At 46.5% G+C, this 21821-nt stretch overlaps 3 protein-coding genes across 22 annotated transcripts in view; 1 reads left to right on the top strand and 2 right to left on the bottom strand.

The window, feature by feature from the left end:
• LOC118235617 (vacuole membrane protein 1-like) overlaps window positions 1–8608 on the bottom strand; it is a 64488-nt gene extending 55880 nt beyond the window's left edge. The window contains exons 1-4 of one of the 3 annotated variants that reach the window (XM_035433142.1): window positions 8428–8608; window positions 4130–4300; window positions 2517–2799; window positions 291–381 (exon numbers count right to left, since the gene is read on the bottom strand). In XM_035433142.1, the coding sequence (XP_035289033.1) occupies window positions 291–381; window positions 2517–2799; window positions 4130–4300; window positions 8428–8497 (615 nt within the window). In that variant the 5' untranslated portion in view covers window positions 8498–8608. The remainder of the gene's footprint in view (window positions 1–290; window positions 382–2516; window positions 2800–4129; window positions 4301–8427) is intronic. The other 2 variants (XM_035433140.1, XM_035433141.1) reach the window with 2 other exon arrangements.
• Window positions 8609–8840: 232 nt separating this feature from the next.
• Window positions 8841–14408, top strand: ptrh2 (peptidyl-tRNA hydrolase 2). 15 transcript variants are annotated; one of them, XM_035433149.1, is made up of 4 exons: window positions 10224–11603; window positions 12020–12068; window positions 12475–12564; window positions 13297–14408. In XM_035433149.1, the coding sequence occupies exons 3-4, from the start codon at window positions 12524–12526 to the stop codon at window positions 13820–13822; spliced, it is 567 nt and encodes a 188-aa protein (XP_035289040.1). In that variant the 5' UTR covers window positions 10224–11603; window positions 12020–12068; window positions 12475–12523; the 3' UTR covers window positions 13823–14408. The 15 variants fall into 15 exon arrangements, with proteins under 15 accessions (XP_035289042.1, XP_035289050.1, XP_035289045.1 ...); XM_035433151.1 differs by lacking the exons at window positions 10224–11603; window positions 12020–12068 and adding an exon at window positions 8841–9009; XM_035433154.1 differs by lacking the exons at window positions 10224–11603; window positions 12020–12068 and adding an exon at window positions 8993–9009 and having other exon boundaries at window positions 12520–12564.
• Window positions 14409–14964: 556 nt separating this feature from the next.
• Window positions 14965–21821, bottom strand: part of cltca (clathrin, heavy chain a (Hc)) — a 43890-nt gene continuing 37033 nt past the window's right edge. For 2 of the 4 annotated variants that reach the window (XM_035433136.1, XM_035433137.1), the window contains 5 exons: window positions 21576–21746; window positions 20956–21177; window positions 19192–19212; window positions 16957–17032; window positions 14965–16329 (listed from right to left, as the gene is read on the bottom strand). In XM_035433136.1, coding sequence (XP_035289027.1) covers window positions 16193–16329; window positions 16957–17032; window positions 19192–19212; window positions 20956–21177; window positions 21576–21746 — 627 coding nt within the window. In that variant the 3' untranslated portion in view covers window positions 14965–16192. The remainder of the gene's footprint in view (window positions 16330–16956; window positions 17033–19191; window positions 19213–20955; window positions 21178–21575; window positions 21747–21821) is intronic. The other 2 variants (XM_035433138.1, XM_035433139.1) reach the window with 1 other exon arrangement.

Here is a 21821-nt window from a genome sequence, read left to right as displayed (position 1 = left end):
TACGGGAACCGCAGGCTTGGCCACGCGCGCGCTCGTTTCCAGTAGGGACCGGAGAAAAACAAAAACAGCACGTGGTTCCCCTCAGAGGACCCTTCCTCTTTAGAAAAAAAACTCTTGAGGGACGAAAAAAAAAACTTCAAAAAAAAAAAAGCGCACGAATCTCAACTCTGACTGGCCCTCGCGAGCATGCGGGACGGCGTGCGTCAGCCCCCGGAACGGCCCGGCCCACAGGACTCCCAGAGGGCACTGGGTTCATTGCGCCGTTTTTATTTTTTCTCCCCGCCCCTCACCTTCTGGTGAGTTCCCTCCGTAGAGTAGACGAAGGAGAAGCAGGCGAGCCCGAGCAGCACGGTCAGCGCCATCGCCCTCTGGTGGCAGAACCTGGAATTGCACGCAGAGAGCACGTTTCACTCACCGAGCCAGCTCGCCCACAGGGGCTTAGATCAGGATAAAAAAGCCTTAATCCCCAATAATGGCATTAGGACCCTTTCCAATCTTTTCCACACATCAAGCTGCACGTTTACAGTCTCACACGGTTCTGAAGTTTAACAGCGCCGACAGTTTAAAAGAAAAACACCTTCAAAAAAAAAAAAAAAAAAAAAAGGTAACGGCTGTGGTCTCAAATTTCCCAATTTCACAGGTAAAAGACTTGGGACTTACCGGTGTGTCATCTGACATTTTGACAGAGTCTGTAATTCAAAGTTGGAGGGGGAAAATGACTTTGATGTGGTTTTGCAGAGCAAGCTCTGCATCATTACTGCAGTGCTGCCAAGGGAAAAGTTTTCTTACAGAACAGGCCTCTGCTGACAGAAGACACTCACACTGCTGCAGTCTCCATAGTCTCCTTCAATTTCCTCTCCTGCACTGACTGCTCATTAAACGGTACAATGCTATTTTATTAACGCGGGTATTTCAATGCCATTCATCTTTTTTTAATCCATGGGGAACTGTGGGCACGGATCCTGTGCACAAATAATTGTTCAAATTGTGTCTACCTTTTTACTCTCCGCAGTGCTGTACTACCGCTCTTTAACAGCCTAAATTTCCCCTCAGGGGATTGACAAAGGCTTTTATTGATTTAGAACAGAATCTCAGCCCTGGAGCCAAAGTAAATGGGAGACTGTTCAATGTAACCTGTAGAGCTGGAATGGCCAAAATTCACTGGGGTGTGTGTGTGTGTGTGTGTGTGTGAGTTTGTGTGTAGTTGGGTGGGTGTGCGTGAGAAGCGTGGAGAGGACTCTGGACCCTGGCTCCACGTCTCCTGAACTCCGCTCACTTCACTGGGGGGGGGGGGGGGGGGGGGGGGAGCAGGAGGGGGCGGAGTTCACTAATTCACTTTGATCTTTGATCCAACGGTAGCAAGCTGTGACTGTCACCGCAAAACAACCAAGTCCCAGCGAGTCAGCGCCCAAACCAAGTCCCAGCGAGTCAGCGCCCAAACCAAGTCCCAGCGAGTCAGCGCCCAAACCAAGTCCCAGCGAGTCAGCACCCCAACCAAGTCCCAGCGAGTCAGCGCCCCAACCAAGTCCCAGCGAGTCAGCGCCCCAACCAAGTCCCAGCGAGTCAGCGCCCCAACCAAGTCCCAGAGAGTCAGCGCCCCAACCAAGTCCCAGTGAGTCAGCACCCCAACCAGGTCCCAGAGAGTCAGCGCCCCAACCAAGTCCCAGTGAGTCAGCACCCCAACCAAGTCCCAGTGAGTCAGCGCCCCAACCAAGTCCCAGGGAATCAGCGCCCCAACCAAGTCCCAGCGAGTCAGCGCCCCAACCAAGTCCCAGCGAGTCAGCGCCCAAACCAAGTCCCAGCGAGTCAGCGCCCAAACCAAGTCCCAGGGAGTCAGCACCCCAACCAAGTCCCAGGGAGTCAGCGCCCCAACCAAGTCCCAGTGAGTCAGCGCCCCAACCAGGTCCCAGAGAGTCACAAAAGACTCATTGTATTTAGGATCACAGCACTACTACGCCAGTCCCAACAACTTCATTTTACTTAAACATTAAAGATTTTAAAAATGTTGACAACTTCTATCCACGTATGAAAACCCAGTCAAGAGTTAAGTGGCAGTCGAGAGCAGGCTTGCGATCAAAAGGGGAAACATTCGAGTGCTCCCTGTTCAAATGACCAAACTGCGCCAGCGTGTTAAACACGCCCCCCAGTCCGCCCTCACAGGGATTAGAGCTCGCACGTCGCGGGTGTCCCACATCAAAGCATTACATGCGATCAGGCTTAATGAGTGCGGTGTGTGTGTGTGTGTGTGGGGGGGGGGGGGGTGGCAGGGGGGAGGTTAAAAGCAGCGACTCACTTGCAGGTCCAGCCCCTCAGGGTGAGGAGCAGCTCCAGGAGGAAGTAGCGCAGGGTGAGGGTGGGGGGGGGGGGGTGTGGTAGGGGGAGGGGTGGTAAAAAGCAGCGACTCACCTGCAGGTCCAGTCCCTCAGGGTGAGGAGCAGCTCCAGGAGGAAGTAGCGCAGGGTGAGGGCGGGGGGGGGGTGTGGTAGGGGGAGGGGTGGTAAAAAGCAGCGACTCACCTGCAGGTCCAGTCCCTCAGGGTGAGGAGCAGCTCCAGGAGGAAGTAGCGCAGGGTGAGCAGCGGCTTCTTCCACAGGAGCAGCCCCAGCCGCTCCTCGCGGTCGCGCCGTCTCCGCTCCGCCGGCGACGGGGCGTCTGGGGACAGGGGGGCCACACACTCGTCACGGGGCCCCGGGGGACCGGGGACCCCAACATCACCGCCCCCAAAAGCTCCCTCGGAGATTTCAGCGTACGGTCTTTCCAGGAAAGGGTCTGGGTCTTCACTGTTTGCTTTTATACTGTCTGCAGTGAATCAGTGTGTGTGCCAACTTAACTCAGTAAATACAAAATCAATCAAAAATGCTTGCTGACACCTGAAAAACATTTACTTCGATGTGTTTAACGAACATTTCCCAGCCGATTCCATTTTGATTATTTGTTTATGGATTGCTTGCTGCCAATTAATGTAGATCAGGCACACTGAATCACCTTTAATATGCACTCTGAAGAAGGCTCGCTGCCAAAACACATTTCTCATTTTCATACTTCTAGAAAATGTGTGCAGATTTTAGCACCCGCGGTAAATTAAAAACTAAGATGCGTTTTGACTGCTGGCCTGCTTCTTCTGAACAATATCTCGTGAGTGAGTGCCCTACAGTTTTTAAGAGAGTAATATGAGTGATCAGTGTAATGACTAATCAGTGTAATAAGTAATCAGTGTACTGAGTGATCCACGTACACTTTGAATTGGGGACAGCATTTTTCGCCTCACTCACTTTGCACCTGCTACCGACTCACCATTAAAAAATAAAAACTCTGTTGATTTCTTAAAATCGCATCAAATCAAAACACTTTCCCCAAAAATAAAAAATTTCATTTGCATTTCTAGCAAGCACTGCGGATCATATAAATTTTATCAACAAAACAGATATTAAAAACATGCACATTTCTTCAAGTACTGTCATCATACATGTATATTGTGGAGCAATAGAAAGTTTATCAATTAGTCTTTACTCATCACCCTCAAAAATAAGACTGGGTGCATTTTATTGCACTACAAAAGGTTCCACAAAACAACTGACAGGAAGTGGAATTTGGAGGCTTTAAAATACATCTTAAAGTCTCACTTCATCCCCCAGAATTCTCTGCGCTCAATGTTTTGAGGCTCTCTGACTACTGAATACGACACAGGAAGCTCATTGATTGACAATAGAACGCTTCTGCTGCAGAAGATTGTGTGCTTTGCATTCAGTGCCATTACTCAAAATATTTTTTGTTAATTAAAGAATTCCTTTATTTGGCCTGGTGTCCAGAGGTGGAAAGTCCAGAGGTCAGAAAGTTAAAGTCCTGCCATGTGTTTCTTCCACCCAGGAACCCATGAACTGTTTTCACAAATTAGTTCTACCTCCAAGCTGTATAATTGTGCTAATGAGCAAATCCAGATGATTTGCACAAAATAGGGGGGGGGGGGGGGCCTTTACTTTCTGAACCAGGATTTTCCACCTCTGCTGATGTCACATCGAAGACTCTGCTGTGCATTAGCAACACAGGCCTTCTTCCCCCTCCTGTCAGTTTAAGGGACCTAAAGATACGTGGCATTTCCCTCTGCTTTCTCTCCGCCCTCTCCACCCACCTGCAAACTTCCCATTGGGCAGCTCCTTGGCTCCTCCCACGCGCCTCTGCGGCAGTTCAAGATCTCCTCCATTTTGAGCCATCGGACCGGGTGTGCCGAGGGCCGGGGGGGTGGGGGGTGGGGGGGGACCTGGACACACAGAACAGACGACGGCTCTCAGCGAAACCCCCGCTGGAGCCAGCAGGCCGGTCAATCCCCTGCACTCAGTGAGACCCCCCGCCATTCCCCCCGCTCCTCACGCTAACCGCTTCGCACGCGGCGGACTGCCCCTAACCCAATCAGCTCCGCGCGCGATCTAATGACCCCGCCCGCGCGCGGTTAGCTCCCGACACGAAACCCCTCTGGTAAGCCCCTCGGCGAGCAAGAGCTGCGCGTTTCGCACAGGAACTCGGGTTCAATTCACATCAAAAACGGGGCACAAGTCTCATAAACAACTGCTTTACTCAACATGTGACCAATTGCTTGTTTTACAAATGCCATTACATTTTTAGATAATGGTGCACCAATAGGAAAAATGGCATTGTCTTACATACCGTCTTAGTTAAATATTCGGTGGCCATTTCTCACACCGTGCGGTCGGGCTGTTAGTAGGGGATTTACAGGGGGAGATGCAGTGAGCTGATACCGGCTTGCCCATTCATATCTGTCGATCGAGGGGCTGATACCGCTGTTCCAGGAAGATGGTTTCTTGCGCAAGCAGAGAGAAAATGCATCTTTTCTGATAGCTGCGCCGCGTGTTCACCTGAGCAGAGTCATACGAACAGGCGAAGTTTCCAGAATCAACAGTACGAGTACAAAAGTGTAATTTATCTTCAAACATGAACAAATTGCATGATCTGTTCCAAGGCCAGTACTGACGTGAGTGGGTCACTGAAACAGAAGAAATAAAATGCAAAAAGTGGCCAAACCAAACAAAACCGCCATTGAAAGGGCGTGCTCTCCCTGCAGTGAAATTTAAAAAATAACAGCGAGAGCACACACATAACAAACCTCCATTATAGGCAGGAGTGCGTGTGTGACAGCCCTCTGGCTTTGTCTGTGTTTGTGTGTGCGTGTACGTCCATCTCTCTGTCTGTCTGTGTGTGCGTGTACTGATCTTAGCCAAAGCGCCATGGAAACAGGTTTCTAGCTGGCAACGATATGAGATGGCTGTACACTGAACTGAAGACTTTGGTCTAATGCTGGATCCTAAACTTCACACGGGGGCTCATCTTGCCAGCGGCCCGCATGCAGAACGCAGCCGCGGCAGCACCGGGGGTCTGGTTTCCTCAGACGGGCCGCGGGTTTACCGCGCGTTGCCCGCGGTAACGAGCCCCTTCTCCTCTCTGACCTTTACGCGCGTGGGCAGAATCCCTCCTCGGCACCCGTGAGAGGGGAGAAGGGGTTCGAGCACCGGTGCAAGGTGCGCGTGAGAGACACCCAGAGACACCTCACCTCCCTTCGGGGGGGGGGAGGGAGGGGGTCTCATTTCCTCCCGCCCGCACGTCGTTGTCACGGCAGCCAGCCTCCTGAGCGAATGGGCGTCGGCTTACAGAGGAGGGTCACGCCCACGCGGGACATTCCTGCCCCGGCTCCACACCTTCAAATGAACTCGGGGAGTCCAGGGGGCCGAGTGCAAAAAGGGCCCGTTAAAATTAGCGTGGCGAGGCGCGTCTTATAAAACCCCTCCGCCCTCGCGAGGGGGCCGCGTCTGAAACATGGCAAACCCGGGGGGAGCGCAGCAAAACGCTCCGCAGAGAACACAACGGGAGTCGGTGGGAGACGGAGTCCGGAGCAAGAGAGTACTGAGGTGTGTTAGACAAGCCCTGGACTCCACCTCCCATCATCCCCCTTTAAATAGTTTCTGCAGCAATATGCCATAATGCACCCCCTCCCACCAGCCCCCACTCACAATAGACTTACTGGGCAGTAGCTTTAGCCGCTTGATGCTAGTGTGCTTTGCATCAGTAACCCGCCAAGTCCCATAGGAGTCTCTCTCCATCAAGCAGAGTTGCCCTGCTGGGGGAGGAGGGGGAGTTTGCCCACCTCACTGCCATGGTGACTGCACACCGTGCTGCTACTGAGAGCCAAGGCCAGCCAGTCATCCCTGTGCTCTCCAGCAGCTCATAGGCCCATTCTCACTTTCACTTGGATGAACATTTTGACGTTTGACAAAAACAGCTCCATGAGGAGAATTCTGCAACCCCCGTGGGAGCGCCACAGGCCACAGGAAGCTCAGGCGGTTCCCATCCACCCTAATCTGCGTGTGTGGATCGTAAGCGTACGCAGAGGGGGTCAGAGACCGGGCCTTCCGCAGAATAGCTAAGCGCTTCAAGATGTAGGCGCTCCTCCCGAATAAAAAAATTCCACTGCGAGGCCTAGAAAAATAAATAAATACATAAATAAAGCCGATACGCATACTTGTCAGGCGACGTGAGTGGCTGGGGTGCGCAGTAAAATAGCCAAGGAGCACGCCGGTAATCGGGCAGGGACACACCACACAGCGGTGTTACGCGACATCTGAGGAACGATTCCCTTCAGAACCTCCAGCTCATTTTTCATTTCCTCTTTTATTGCGCATAATGAAAGGCAAATTAACAACGTGCCCGAGGCACGAAGGCGAATCGTTCTTCGCGTTTCATTCGGTTCGAACGCTGGGAAGAGCATGTCCGCTGTTCTATCGCGATGACAATCACAATTATCATAACGCCGAGAACGAAGTGGCGTTTAAATGCAAATAAAAGTAACGATCGACAGAAGTGGGCGGAAAAGACTCAATGGAGCGAGCTGAGGTTACCAGCGCAGAGAACAGCAACTACCGAGTGTGCCGTTCAGCTCTTTAGAGTGCATCCACTAAAGAAAACTCCGTTAGAAATTATATGAATCATAACAACAGCCCGAAACAGAAATAAGTAAAGTAGTTACTAAAGCAGCTTCCTCTTAACTGGATCACACTGATAACTGACGAATTCTATAGCCCTACGTGTTAAAGTATATTTACCAAAGCAGGGCTCTATGCTTACATTTTTTCCCAAGGAGAACATATACTCCTAAATTGAAATGCTTTGGAGCACACTAATGCATTCAAATTAGTAGATGTGCTCCCCCCCCCCCCGCAAAGACTACCTTTAATGGAGTCAAAATTTGACCGAACATGAATGTGAATCTCCATAAATTTAAGCACAAGTTCAGTACAGTCAGTGGCTGCTCCTTTTGGAAAGCGTTTTAAAAACATTGTTATCTGCCGTTTCTTTTCGATTTCATAAGTTGGACTTCCCGGCCGTGACAAATAGACCGATCAAATGCCGTCCCACGCAACCTGACAACAGGATCGTTTTTGTTCTTAGGCTACTACTTAAACGCATCAGAAACTGCGCTTCTAACCGATAGAGACGTGATGCAATTACAGATGGAGTCAGCAGGGTATTAAAACGCAGCGTTCAAGCACCAGAGGTCCGCAGGAGTAGGCCTACCTGGTATCAGCCTACACATCAGACATTGATGGAGAAGTCATTAAAAAGGCAACTTACGTAACAGCCGGTAATGCGCTGGAATAAAAGTAGTTTAAAAGAGCTATACGTTTTCATTATAATAACACACTGCTGATAATAAAACGCAGGCCTTGTACCAGCTGGCTACATTCCCTACTTTCAACACACCACGTAAGACCATTGCAACGAGTTCAGACAAGCAGAGAGTGGACTGAATAACACCAGTGAATCAAACTGAAACTGAAATCCCCTGTATCCAGAGAAATCTTTAGACTGACACATATCACGCTGGGTAAAATACAGTACATTTAGCCTATACTACATCACAATGCATCACAGTGTATTCTCTGCCCTGGTTCATTTACCTATCTGTTCAGAAAAGAGGACACAGGGCCCCCTATCCAGGTAAATGAAATATTATCCAGAATTTCTGCTCAGTGTGGAAAATGTGCTGGGTGTCAGGTTCAGGCTTTGTGGTAGAAATATCACACCTCATTGATTTCAGTGCAACCTACCAGCCTGGTTTTGTGTGGGTACTAAATTTACGCACAAATCACCCAGACTGAAAGTGACACACCACCTCCCAAAAGATTTTGGGAAATGAGTACAAAAAGTAGGTCCTTTAGAAGTTGGCTTACGGAAACTTTGTTTTTTAAAAAAGAAATAGGCATTGGATGATGACTAAGATAGTGACTTCCAAGGCCCCAAGAGATTATAAACAAAAGGTCAGTCTGGATTCCACATGCATAAACCGCTCTCAAATGCAGAGGAGGCAAACAGACTTCAGATACAAAACATGACTGTAATTTACTCTGTAAACATATGTACCTGCATCAAGGTATTTTGCTCCTCGATTATAGGTGTAGAAGTCATGTGTGCTCTCCAGACAAATGAGCATTCAGGCACAGGAAGACTCAAAACACTAAATTCCTAAAAAGATTAAATGAAATGACGCAGTTTCACACCGCTGCCCTAACCGAGCACAGGGCTCGGCACTCACAAGTAAGGAGATCAGTTTTACTTTTAAAGCAGGGCCAACTCTGCACTTTCATAACACTTCTGTTACACAATGCTGGGCCCAGAGGACACCCCCCCCCCCTCCAAAAAAAAAAAAAAGGTATTGCGCAATAACATATTTTTTGCACAGACATTACGGTAGAGAAACCTTACGTTCTACAACCACACTGCCAAGCAAAATAATTTTTTTTTAAATCACAAACCTTGAACCTAAAAACAAACATTGCATAAACTGTCAAGCCAGAGTTACTGATGAGTTTACACAGTACAGCCTCACAACTAAAGCTCCCTAAATCTTATTTGGGACAAAATGACGAAGAAAACAACCACACAGCAAAAGGTACTTCAACAGTAAGTGACGATGCACAAGGACCAGTAAAATCCTTCTCAGAGGTGAGTCTACCTTAAATATGTGGGCAAACTACTGAGCTTAATTGTGCTTTTAAAAAACCCAACAGGACTAAAAACATGTTTAAGTGCAGGGGGAGCTTTACTCTGCTCATTTGCACATCTAAAACTAAAGGCTCAGGACACCGCAAAGCACTGTTTTAAAGAAAGCCTCACCTCAGTGACCCAGGGAGCTTCTGAGGCGCTCCAGTTCCGACCAGCGTAACCGATGGCGATGCTGTGCAGTGACCTCACAGAGGGGCAGAGAGCCAATACTGCTGCCGGCCAGAGCTGCAGGAGTCTGCTCTCTGTACACTACTGCTGCTTCAGTGCAGACTACGTGTAGGGCAGCTGCATGCTGGCACTACATTACAGCGTGTGCACGTGTGTGTGTGTGTGTGTGTGCTTGTGTGTGGGGCGTGTGGTGTGGTGTGTGGTGTGTTTCGGGGGGGTGGGGGTGGGGTGGAGCTAAGCACATTTCTGACTCCTTTTCATTCCTCAATCACAGGAGAAAAGAATATCCAATTAACTCACTAAAAATAAAACAATCAGGTCATCGCCTAAAATACCTATATAGAAACCCTCCCTGGGTTTCTGTATATAAGAAGGTAAGAGAGACTGAATTATTCCCATACATAGATCCGTATTAGCAGCAGACTGATTTATTAGACACCCGGTCTAATTTAAAGTTGGGAATGACGGCCCAGGGGTGATAGCTTAGTTTGTAACAGGTCACAGCCCTCAGCTCCTCACCTATATTCTCCAATTTTCAACCTTGCCTTTTGTCAGAGGACTTGTAGATTAGGCTGTGATCACTGAACTTTGAAACATTACCAACACACACACACACACACGCCTACAGACATGCGCACACACAGGCGCACGCACACACACGACTTTTGGCCCATCATGTATGGAGTGGGAAAAAAATAAAGAAACTAGAAAGAACTGTCTTGGCAGCAAAAGATTTTAGTAGAGACAGCCAAATCACTAGTGAGGGTGTGTTTCATTGGTAAGAAGGCTACAGCAGAAACTGATATCTGATATGGTCTGGGAACAAGATAATTGACCAAATGACAACACCCAGCTCTGGTTTTGTAATCGTGGTAAAGAAAACAATTTTCCTAATCCAACGTTTAAAGCAAATCAAGAATTAATAAAACAAAGCAAAAAAGGAAGGCCACTTTCATTGACCAAGATCCACCTTCATTTTTAATAAACAAAAACACAGAGAATTTAAAATAATAATTATTGCAGTGTTCATCTCTATTTTAAAGGGAAGGGTAAAAAAAAAGATTTCTTGAAGAATTAGCAAGGCAGAAATTTAGATGGTTTGATTTACACGACCACCACTCTCTCTGTGGGTAATTTTAGCACTTTTAATTAGGAAGCGCCACCTGAATATACACGTTTCAGAAATATACACGATGGGGCCTCAATGAAACGTCAGGAGCAAAGTCAGGAAAATAAACTAAGAACAGAGCCTAATTAGTACAGTCATAGAGCAGCGCACAGTTCAGATTGCGCTATATTCCACGCAACACTACGGAAGAATGACTGATAAGTTCGGAAATGTGCATGCATGACGAATTTGCGTCGCAAAATGAAAATAGGGACCTCACTCGAGACACCAGGTACATGTACCTTAGACCCGTTGGACAATCTCTAGGCGGGTCAACATTAAGATATTTCCCTGCTAACCAATGCTTCAAAATCTATCTAACGGAATTAATTGCTAAATTGATCACACCGTATCCGCAGAAAGGCGCAAAATCGTTCAACGAACTTGGCTGTCACAATGCTTAAAATGCGATATTAGATTGCGCTATGCAATTCTACCAGCGGACACAGCAGTCGCTTTAGCCAGTTTAACTGGTGCCGGTGACAAGCTCCAATTGCAACGAATGACTAACGTTAGCCAGCACTGAAAATCTCAGTATTATATATAGGCCATTCTTAAATATGAGTTATTGTGTACACGATCCATAATTGACTACGTATCTAGTAAAGACTGCCAACTAGCCAACTAACGTTAACGTTAACCCACTGACTGCGTTGGAAAAGATTACATTTATTTCCATTCTATAATGATACAATACCACTTGTTAACAGGTACAGCAATGCTCTGTTCAGTGCAACATCAGTCTATTTTAAGGCTGCCATGTACAGTAGCTGGCCCCAATAGAGTACATTGGTCAGCCAGCAGGCTGTGTAGCTACCCAACTGTTTTGTCTGTACTGACATACTCTTACCTTATCCTTCCACGCTCAGTCACTGACAGTCACTGCAGCGCAGACGTGTGGTTGTGTTTAGCTTAGCTTGGCTATCGGTAGCTTAGCTATGTTTCATGCTTCCGCTCACTCAGGGCCTTCTCATTGGTTTATATTTGTGATACGAATGGTTCGTCATAGGAATCATAACATAGTATATCGTATGATTCATGTACACAGATTAAACATGTTCACATTTTTATGGCTTAAAAAGGTACGCATATAAGCCAGCTATAACTAAATAAATAAAAAATATGAAAGTTGCCTTCAATGATGTCATCTCTGTGCGACGACGCCGCCGCAAGTGAGCGAGCAAAGAATAGTAAGGAGGTAAGGAGTATTTACATTCAAATTTTACTTAGCAAAAATATTTCGTTTAACTACCCTCTGGAATCTGTCCACCAGTTAAATGACATGCCAATGAAGGCTGATCCATCGGGGGGAATTTCCGAGAAAGCAAAATGACAGCTTTATGTTGGCATGCGTTGCGTGGAAAGTTGACCTCAGTCAACGAAATGTGGGTTAAATATTCAACTGTTAATTCGTTGTTTTATGTTAGCTTAATTTAATCAGTTTGTCAGATATTTAAATAGAATGCATGGCGACATTTTTATTTGCATGTTTGAGCCTGGCTGTGTTGCCATCTGTTCTATATAAGAACATAATTTGTGTTGCTACCGTTGGATGCCGTGTAGCACAATTACATTTGAAAATGTATGTTGCTGTATTGCTTTACTCTGGGACAGCGGGCTCATCTAGCTGCCGTCTACATAGAGTGAAATGAATGGTTTGTCAGTAAGTATAAAATTAAGGGCATATTTATAACGACTGTTAAGGCTTTGAGTTGTTTTAACATTGAAGCAGAACGATTAATTTGTCGGACATATTCTTACTTGAATTGAGGGTAGCTTACCCGTTTGGAGTGTAGGCCTACAGAAACAGGATAATTAACTCACTGCTATTTTGCCTTGTTTCGACGATATACGTTACTTGGAAAATTAATGAATTATTAATTAAATCGAGGCTGACTGTTTTTTAAGTAGGTTGTTAAATTTAAGTTTAAAATTTTTTAAGTGTTGTAACTTCATGCTAATCATACAATTAGAGCGCAGTGGGCACATCTAGCTATGTATTATCATTGTTGATTTCTGTTATGTTAAACCTTTTGTAGATTAATTACGATGTTTTGTGTGTATTCAGGGTATACTGAAATATCTAAACAGGAAACATAACTTCCCATATGTAGCTAGATGGATTGTGCCGGTCAGCCTAAGGCTCTGCGCAATCTGAGGTATTTACATTTTCTCGCTTGCTACAATTTTAGTTTTTATATATATTTTATATCATATTGACCTCCAATTTTTTATAACTGTTGTGGTCAGCTTTGATGCTGTTAGGGATAAACCTGTAACAATATAGAACGGTGATCTTCATTCCTGGTCCTGGCAGGCTGCAGGGTCTGCTGGTTTTTGTAGTTCCTTAATATCAGCAACCAATTCAGACCCAAGAAACCAGGTGAGGAGAGTTGATTGTGTAATAGTCTGCTTTAATTGATTAATTAAGTGCTCGAGTACCAGGAATGAAGTTCACTAATATAGCAGATTGTGATTGAAATCTGTTTAAGTGAGTCTCTGATACTCATACACGTATGTTGGTGCCAAACTGGAACTAAAGAGGCTTCATGTTAACAAGAGGTTGTTAAACAGTCAAAATAATTTGGGATGTCAGAAAGTTCAGCAAAGAGGAGGAAAATCCAGGTTCAGAAATTAAAAATCACCTGGACTTGGTAATTAGCACAATTCTTCTGCCAAGAGATAGAACTAATTAGTGAAAAGTTAACAGTTGGCTGAGTTCATGGGTGGAAGAAACACATGGCAGGACTTTTACTTTTTTACCCCTGGACGTTCTACCTCTGCAGTACTGTAATATAGTTAGTAATATTTTTGAACTGACTGAATAATTGTGACAAAGAATACCAGCTAACCAGTCTCTGCCCCTTATCTGTAACTCAACCAATTTTCAGCCTTAGAATGGATTCGGTGTCCAGCCAGATAGCGATCGGCGTTCTGGCCGGCGTGGGCTGCGGACTGTGCATCGGGTGGCTCCTCCGCGGTCGGCTGGGCGGGCGGGCGAGGGGCCTGATGCCCGCGGGCGCGAACGGCGGCGGGAGCGTGACCAGCGTGATGGGCGAGAGCGGCGAGTTCAAGATGACCCTGGTGGTGCGGAACGACCTGAAGATGGGCAAGGGCAAGGTGGCGGCGCAGTGCTCGCACGCGGCCGTCTCCGCCTTCAAGCAGGTCCAGCGCCGGAACCCGGACCTCCTCAGGCAGTGGGAGTACTGCGGCCAGCCCAAGGTGGTGGTCCGGGCGCCGGACGAGGAGAGCCTGATCGAGCTGCTGGCCCACGCTAAGGAGCTCGGGCTGCCCGTCAGCCTGATTCAGGACGCAGGGAGGACCCAGATCGCCCCTGGCTCACGCACTGTGTTGGGTATTGGGCCGGGCCCAGTCGATCTCGTGGACAAAGTCACTGGACACTTAAAACTTTATTAAGGTTCCTCTAGCAGAGAAAGTAGATCACGGCCTGTCAACAGACCATACAGTTGTACAGTGCATTCCCGTCTAAATGGCTGTAAATGTCAATTTTTTTATTTTACAACAGAACCTTGGAATTAAATTAAACTACATTTTGATTAAAGATCTCCTTTGCACGACAGTAAGCGGTTCCCACTGGATCCTTTGGTCTCAACAGAGATCCAAGAAAACCCATTTCTGTTGGGGTTTGAGAAGTCTAGGAATAAGTGCATGGAATAAAACACATTTGTTGAGCAATTTAACATGAGTGCTGGCTGAACCCATTCATTTTCCACGAAGCAGTTTATGCAAAATGGCTACATTTATTTTGTCTCACCACAGAATAAGATGCATATTTGAAGCCAGTATGTTCTCCACGTGTTGCAGGTCATTTTAGAATGCGAGCCCACTGGGGTCTGTAAGGAGTTGAGGAATAGACATTCCAAAAATTGACGACTCTGTTGAGATTTTTCAGGTTACTATTTTAATCGTAATGCTAACAGTTTTTAAATCTGATACATTTCTTCATGGGATTCCTTAAATAAACATCTTTCGATAATGAAAATGATCTTTCTTTTTTTTCTTTAGATCACACAGGCAATGTTGATACAGTCACTGATATTCATCAATTTCATTTAAAGCTACAAGTAACGGTTACTGAGAAAATTGATTGGTTCTTTAAATAGAAGTTTATCAGCATCATCTGCCCTGTTATTAACTCCCCCTTTCTATTATCCACATTCGTCATGGTTTCAAATTTATTCAAATAGACAACTGAGCGAAATGACTTTGCCTACAATGCCACCAAGTGGCCACCTGCGTTAACACTGGGCACAGTGCAGTTTGCTGTGCTGTGGGAAAGAAATGTGGACATGTGAATGTAACAATTCCACACGTAGTGACATCTGTATGAATTCAGGTGTTTACATTGTACTTGCACTGCTGCATACAGGCTTTCATCAAACATGTTATTGCATTCATGTGGTGACACTTCTGCTAAATCCAGCATTTCTGAATTTGAAATGCACGGGAAGTTTACTCTGGTAAAACTCCAGTCCTACGCCACAGGGTGAAACAGCAGTGTTAAGATACTTGGTACATAAGCAGGCATTACACAAGACTGTTCTTGACAAACAAGAAGCCTTTATTTTATATGGAAAAGAAGACTGCCATGTCATTTACTGAAATCCAACGTTTTATGCACAATCGTTATAAGTGCACAATTAGAATCTTAATGCCTTTTGTTATTGTTATTATCTAAGGAATGGGGGGGATGGAGGGGGGGCTTATGATTGATATTTTAAACACGTATGATTTAATAACAACAACAAATTACCTCAGTCCTGTAATTTTATTCACAATTTTGATCAGAGGGCAAACCGCAAAAAACCGGAACTGTCAGGACAGCGGGGTAATTGGGTTTGGAATTCTCTCTCCTGTACAGTCAAAACAGTGACCTAGAACACCACAATATCCAGCATACACAAACCTCAGCACAAAGGAAGGGGTTAGTAAACACACACAGGTCAGAATTTCTTTTTTTTTTTAATATATCCCTCCTCGAATGGAATGGTCCCACACAAAAGCACTGTATACCGCACAACGAAAAGGTCATCCGTTACACATGGAGTGAACAAAAAGACACCAACAACTTCTACACAGTTAATTGGAGAAACCTGCATAGGCTGGGAAGGATTAAAATCTTCACTTTTTTTAAAATTTCGTCTGTATGCATTTAAAATAATCTTTTATACGGCTACACAAACCGTGTAGGATATACTGGTGTTACTTAGTGTTTCTAGTTGTAGTCATGGAAGCGGCAGTCTCGTGTTCAAATATTAAGAACATCGTAGCTTTTTTTTCTTTTTTCCTCAATATACAATAATTAAATGCCTTTTACAGACGGACAGAACAAGCTGCTCACATACATCAAAATGAAGAGATCTACATTAGTATGTTCTCACTACAGAGTGCAAATCAGATGCTTCACAAGAGACCTTTTTTTTAATTAAGAAGAGGACTTGCTCTTCCCACAAGTCCTCTTATGTACACAAACCATTCCCCTTTAAAATAAGACAAAAATAATAATAATTCTAGTAAATATGGAATGTGGAAAAACAAATCAAACGTGATCCAATCTTTTTTTTTTTTCTTAAACAATAGGAATAAAATGGAGTCCTTCATGACAGCTTAAAAGAAAAGAATAAAAAAAAAGAATACATTTGTATTTAATCCCCTGTTGTGAGTAGAAGACGGTAATAATAATGAGCTGGTGGAGAACTGAAGGAGAGGTGGATGGAGGACGGCGGGGGCGGGGGCGCCGGCAGGGGGGGTGGGGGGTGGCGGGCCTTACATGCCGTAGCCGAAACCCGGCTGCGCCTGGGGGGGCTGGCCGTACCCGGCGGGCGCCGTGTAGCCGTACCCGTAGGCCTGCTGGGGAGGGACGGGCACGCTGGGTCCCGCGGTCAGCATCAGCTGGGGGGTGCCTGGCGGACACAGAGTTACGCGCGCGTAAGTACCAGTCACACGCTCCACATCAGGGCCCTCCCAACCCTGTTCCTGGAGCTCTGAAAGCAGACCTCGCTCAACAGCTGAGGATATCGTTAAGCTCCCAATTAGCAGAATCAGGTGTGCGAAGTTTGGGTTGAAATGAAAACCTGGAGGGCGTATCAGGAACAGGGTTCGGGAACCCTGCTCTACATGCTCCCATAATTTATTCACAGTGTATTTTAAAAAACCGTTTCAGCACACACTGCCTTTGGGTATTCTTTCCTGATCTGAGAGTTCTCCAGTTCGTTCTCCAGCCGTTTAAAGTTTTGGGTGTGCTTCTCCAGCTTCTACATTTTACATGTACCAGTCATGGCACGCTGACCGACTACTATTCTAGGCCTAAACCGGAACATCTGCTTGGGTGTGGAGCTCATATAAAGGATATGAATCATCAAGGAACACTTACTGAAATACAAGGCTCATCAAAATTCTTTTTTTTTTTTTTTTTTTAAATCACAGCAGAAGCTAACACGATGACTGAATGTCGCCATGGTCGCAAGACGCTTTAAAATGAAAGACCAGGGAGGTGCTATGGCGTCAGGCAGAACGCGGGGAGGTCCTACCGTAGACGATGGGCTGCGTCTCCGTGGCCTGCTCCTCCTCTTTCCTCAGCGACTCGGAGGCGTCCAGCTTGTCCACCTGGGAGGAGGAGGAGGCGAGGACAGGGGGGTTAAGGGAGGTGCAGCCTGCTGGGAGCTCCAGCCAGAACCGCCCGGGAAAAGGCAGTCATGGGCCCTTCTTTACTGGGGTCCTTGGACCCAAGGAATGGCAGACGGATGGGACCATTTCAGCCACCGCGGGATGTTTTAGGGGTCAGGGGTCAGGGGTCAGGTGGAATGCGAGACGCATTTCCTTTTGCTTATTAGCGGGTGCTTTGAGCCGCCCTAATGCTGCACTTCAGCGTCTGACGTCTTATTAGGAAAAGCTTCTGGCAACTCAAAAGCCGCAGAGAGAGTGAGAGGATTAATTAGAAAGTGTAGTCGAGGCAAGAAAATAAAAATTATTGCATAGAAAATGGTCCCATCCTCAAGCCATCACCTTTAGTTTTTTGTTTCTATATTAATATGAACTGTAAATAGGGAACCAAACCCATATGCTATGTGTTAGTGAAATTTGAGTAGCCTATACTGGTCATCAGCAATATACTTCTTCACCACTAGGGGCACGTCTGAGCTGACATTTAAGTCATCTCACCACTGCCTCAAGGTGAAGTGCAAGGCCATATTTTCAAGATTGACAAGGGAGATTTTCAACTATCAAATGGAGCCAACTCAGCCATCACACAGGATATCATGCCTTGGATGTATTTTATCCAGAGTAAGAACAAATGCATGGGAGGGAAGTAGCAAATTTGCAAAATATTAAGAAGAGTAAAATGACAGTATAAGCAAGCGGCAAGACATGCCTTTTGATAGCAAAGCAGCAGAGATGAAGGTTGTATTTTAATACGTGGAAACCTCACACACAACTTTACTACTTCAGTTTAACCTAATGCATGAATGGCCCTCAAGAAAACTTACAATATTGTAACTGCAAAAATAACCCTTCGACAAACCTACATACATGTAAAAGTAATACATATAGTGTCATTCTCAACATAATGCCTGAAAACTGGGTTCAGTTCCCTAAATACTTCTTGTTAAACAAATTAGTAAGTTTTGTTAAAAGGGCTCTTCCCACGTATTTTAACAAGACGTGGCTTTGTCGAGAAGGAGCAGGGAGGGAAAAACATGCTAGTTACTGAGTTACTTCATCGTATCATGTGCGCATGAAAAAAAGAGGCAACAGTCCCCAAGCTGGGAGCGAGAGCTGAAGATGGTTCCGCACAGCCGTCCAAGGCTTCCAGGAAGCGCGCGCAGCCAGCAACGACTCCCAAGCCTCTCGAAAGTGCTCGCCGCGGCTAACGACGCGCTACACATGCTCTCAAACAAGAACCAGCCGCTTGGCGTGGTGCAGTTCAGTTACCCGTTTTTCGCACGCACACACACACGCGTTCCGTCTACAGGTCAGTGAAGGACGCGACTTTTCAGCTTTTTGTTCTTGGGAATTTATCGTCATCGTGTAAAAATGGAGGAACTGGAAGCAGCGGAGGAAAACCCCAAAGCAGATGGCTTTGAGCACAGTAAATTATTTTATTTGTAGCTGAAGTGGCGCCAATACCCATTTAATCAATAATGGTTCGCCATATTGCCGATTATGTATTTTACTATTAATACAACAAAATTAACGCTTATTTTAGAACAATTACACACAATTCTGAAAAGAGCGGTCGCTTCATAAACCTCTCAAACCTATGGTACACACATCGTTCCTCGTAGTTTTAGTAAGACAGTAAAATGCAGTCTACAACTGGTTTACAGTCCATTTTTACGGAAATACCCGTCCATCTCAGCGGGGAACGGATTTTCAGACGGCTGACGTAGCCTAGCCCCCCCGCTGACTCTGGTTTCTGCCTACCTGGGCACCGTGGGGTTAAGGTTGAAGGCGGTGTCCACGTGGGCGAAAACAAGGACGGTTAACCAATGGCAGACTGCCGCGCTGACGGGTTTAATTCTCCGCGTTACGGGTTTATTAGTAACCTACGGGTCTAAGGGGTGAACTGCGGTGCCAGCGCTAGCTCAGGCTTTCCCACGACACGCTGAGGCGCTAGCTGCATGTGCTGTTTCAAAAAGCAGTGTGACATGGGAACGCTACTCATGCAGATTCCGCAGGTCTTTAGTCCTTCAGACTAAAACAAAACAAAACAAAACAAAACAAACAAACAAAAAAAAGATGGTGTATAAAGAATCGACTTTCACCTTTTCCTTAATCGCATCAACCTGAAAGGGAATTCAAAGGCGTAGCTTTAGAAAAATCAAGCTCCGTTCACCAGCAATCAAGAGAGAGCAGGTTGAAACGGCACACAGGCGCAAGATTACTCAGAGAGGTTTAAACAAAAAACCAGAGAGGAAAACAGGACAAGGCAAACAAAAAAAAAAAAAAGATACAGACAGCCACTTCATACAAATGCAGTCACCTACACATTCGGCCTCCTCTGCATTGTACATAATGACGTAATGATTTAAGTATTTTGGCTATGGTTCTGGACGAGGTGCAGTAATTCAGTTATATTGCCTCCAGCACTAACTCCATACTCCTGAGAATTTACAGTATTGAAGACATACAAATTTTTTTTACTGCTATGTTTTATTTCAACGTAAATGTTTTTTTTTAACCATGTGACATTTTTTTTACTACATTTGGCTTCCTAATTTCGACTTTCTTGTTCCAAGCACAACTGGAGCAGGAGGACTTGGCAGCTGACAGGGCTAGCCGGTAGACTTCAGGAGTCTGATCAGCCAGCAAGCGGCTTCTGGTTGGGGTTACCATGGTGACTAAACCCCTCCCTCTCTGGGTAATGCTACGGGCGTTACCCCTCAGGGCTGCCAGGTACAGTCGGCACGGAGACAGTCCGAACTCCAGGCTGGCAGTAAAGTAAGGGCACACCCTGCTATTGCACAACTGCCACCCGGGATCCACGTGTTTTCTATTCTACATCACTTTGACAGGAGCTGCACGGTTCTGACAGACAACACTAGACAGTCTTTCACAGATGTCAGACAAACAGTGTCCAGCGTCAATACGTGAAATCAAATAAACTCACTGTGATTCGGCATTCTGCTACAGCCACAGTGAGATTTGCGGACATGGACGATGTGCAGTGACATGCTGGCCATGCAGTCCGTCATGCTCACAGCAGGCTACCGTGCAGCGAGCAGCTCGACTTACGTGGCGCTTCGTTTTAAAAACGCGTAAAACGATTCTAGAATGTGATTCGCCGTCAAGTCGTCTGCCTAAAGCGGGAAGGGCACCCTTTTTCGTAAGCAGAGACAGGTTTCATTCACGTAAACAGAGCACAGAAGACGTAACACTTCGATACAGTTTTCAAAACACTGTCTGCTAATTTAATCACCCAGGAGCACTGTCTGCAGTGAAATCTCCTGTGGTGTATCAACGTGTGTAGCATGACAAAATGGAATGCACAAGGTGTGCAGCCTGCCAAATCTGTCCACACTTGATCAAAAAGAAAGATTTTCCTTCAATACTACGGTTTCACTGTGTCATAAATTCTGTCTTGCACCCACATTTGTATGGAAAAGCAGCGATCGTTAATAACCGACGCCAGAGGAACAGGAAGGGCTAAGCAGAGCAGTCGGATCTCGCTTCAGAAAGGAGGGTAAAACAGGAAGCAGACGCTGAGAGGTGGGAGGACTGGAGGTTAGGGCTCGGGCTGCGCGGAGGGACAGGGCGGCAGAGATTCAGGGGGTGTGCAAACAGGCCTGTACGGACGGGGAGGGGTCGGATGAATTTAAGGTGCCATCCATTTCCGGAGGGGAAAATGAAAAATAAATTAATTAAACAGACAGTTAAAATTTCTTGCTCTGCGTTCCTTGGAATGGGGAGGAAAACCAAAAGCGGAATTCTGTCCTTCCGTTATGGTATTTAGGCGGGAGGTCGCTTGTGAACCTGAAGCCAGCCAGTACACCTGAAAGGGTGCCCAGGACAGACCCGTGGTGCCCTACCTTGCTCAGGTACTCCCTCATGACCTGGATGAAGTAGGGCATGGAGAACTCCATGATGTTGTGCCTCCAGGCCGTCTCCAGGACGACGTCGGGCCGCAGCAGGTCGTAGCAGGTGAACAGGCAGGCGGCGAAGCACTCCTTCTTCTCCTCCTGCAGGAACCACTGGAGCAGCTCCTCCGCCAGCTCCGTGTCCTTGGACTCTGACGCGTACTGCATTGCATCCTGGGAAGGCAACGGCGAGCAAGCAGTTATCACACAGACACAGCACCAGGAGATTCAGTAATTCTGCATTGGGTGCCATATGGGAACTCCTCGATGCCATCCCCCCCAAATTTTACTCTATGCAAAGCAGTAATTAACCTCACCAAAAGTGAAAATATCTATTTAAAAAATCTTGGCACATTTTCAGCAGCCAACCCAAGGACCACAGTTCAGCTGCTGGTTCATTTTCACAGTTCTACTTCCTTTTAAATTTATTTTTAAGTTTGGTCATTATTCATTTATTTTTATTTCTGGAAGTTCCACCTCCAAATATCAGCAGTGAGTACCAATTCAACCCTCCATCAGAAGACATGGCTCATCTTGGTTGGGCGGAAGGGCGTTTTTATGTAGCGCGGTACCTTGTAGAGCTTGTCCTTCTTGCAGAGCTCCACGCTCTGCTTCCAGCGGTTGTTGCCCTTGAAGAGGTAGGCCGCGATTCTCCGGAACTCGATCAGCTCGTGCTTCTCCAGCCGCTGGGCCAGGGAGATGTTGTCGAAGTTGTCGTAGGCGTCTATAGATGTCCTCAGAGCCTGGGCGGGGGAGGGGGTGGGGGGGGGGGGGGGGGGAAGAAAACAGGGAGGCAGGGGTCAGACGCCGGTGCCAAA

The sequence above is a fragment of the Anguilla anguilla genome, chromosome 9, assembly GCF_013347855.1.
Source record: "Anguilla anguilla isolate fAngAng1 chromosome 9, fAngAng1.pri, whole genome shotgun sequence".
NCBI classification, from domain to species: Eukaryota; Metazoa; Chordata; class Actinopteri; order Anguilliformes; family Anguillidae; genus Anguilla; species Anguilla anguilla.
The sequence above is the reverse complement of the archived record's forward strand: the minus strand, read 5'-3'. Positions and strand labels throughout refer to the sequence as shown.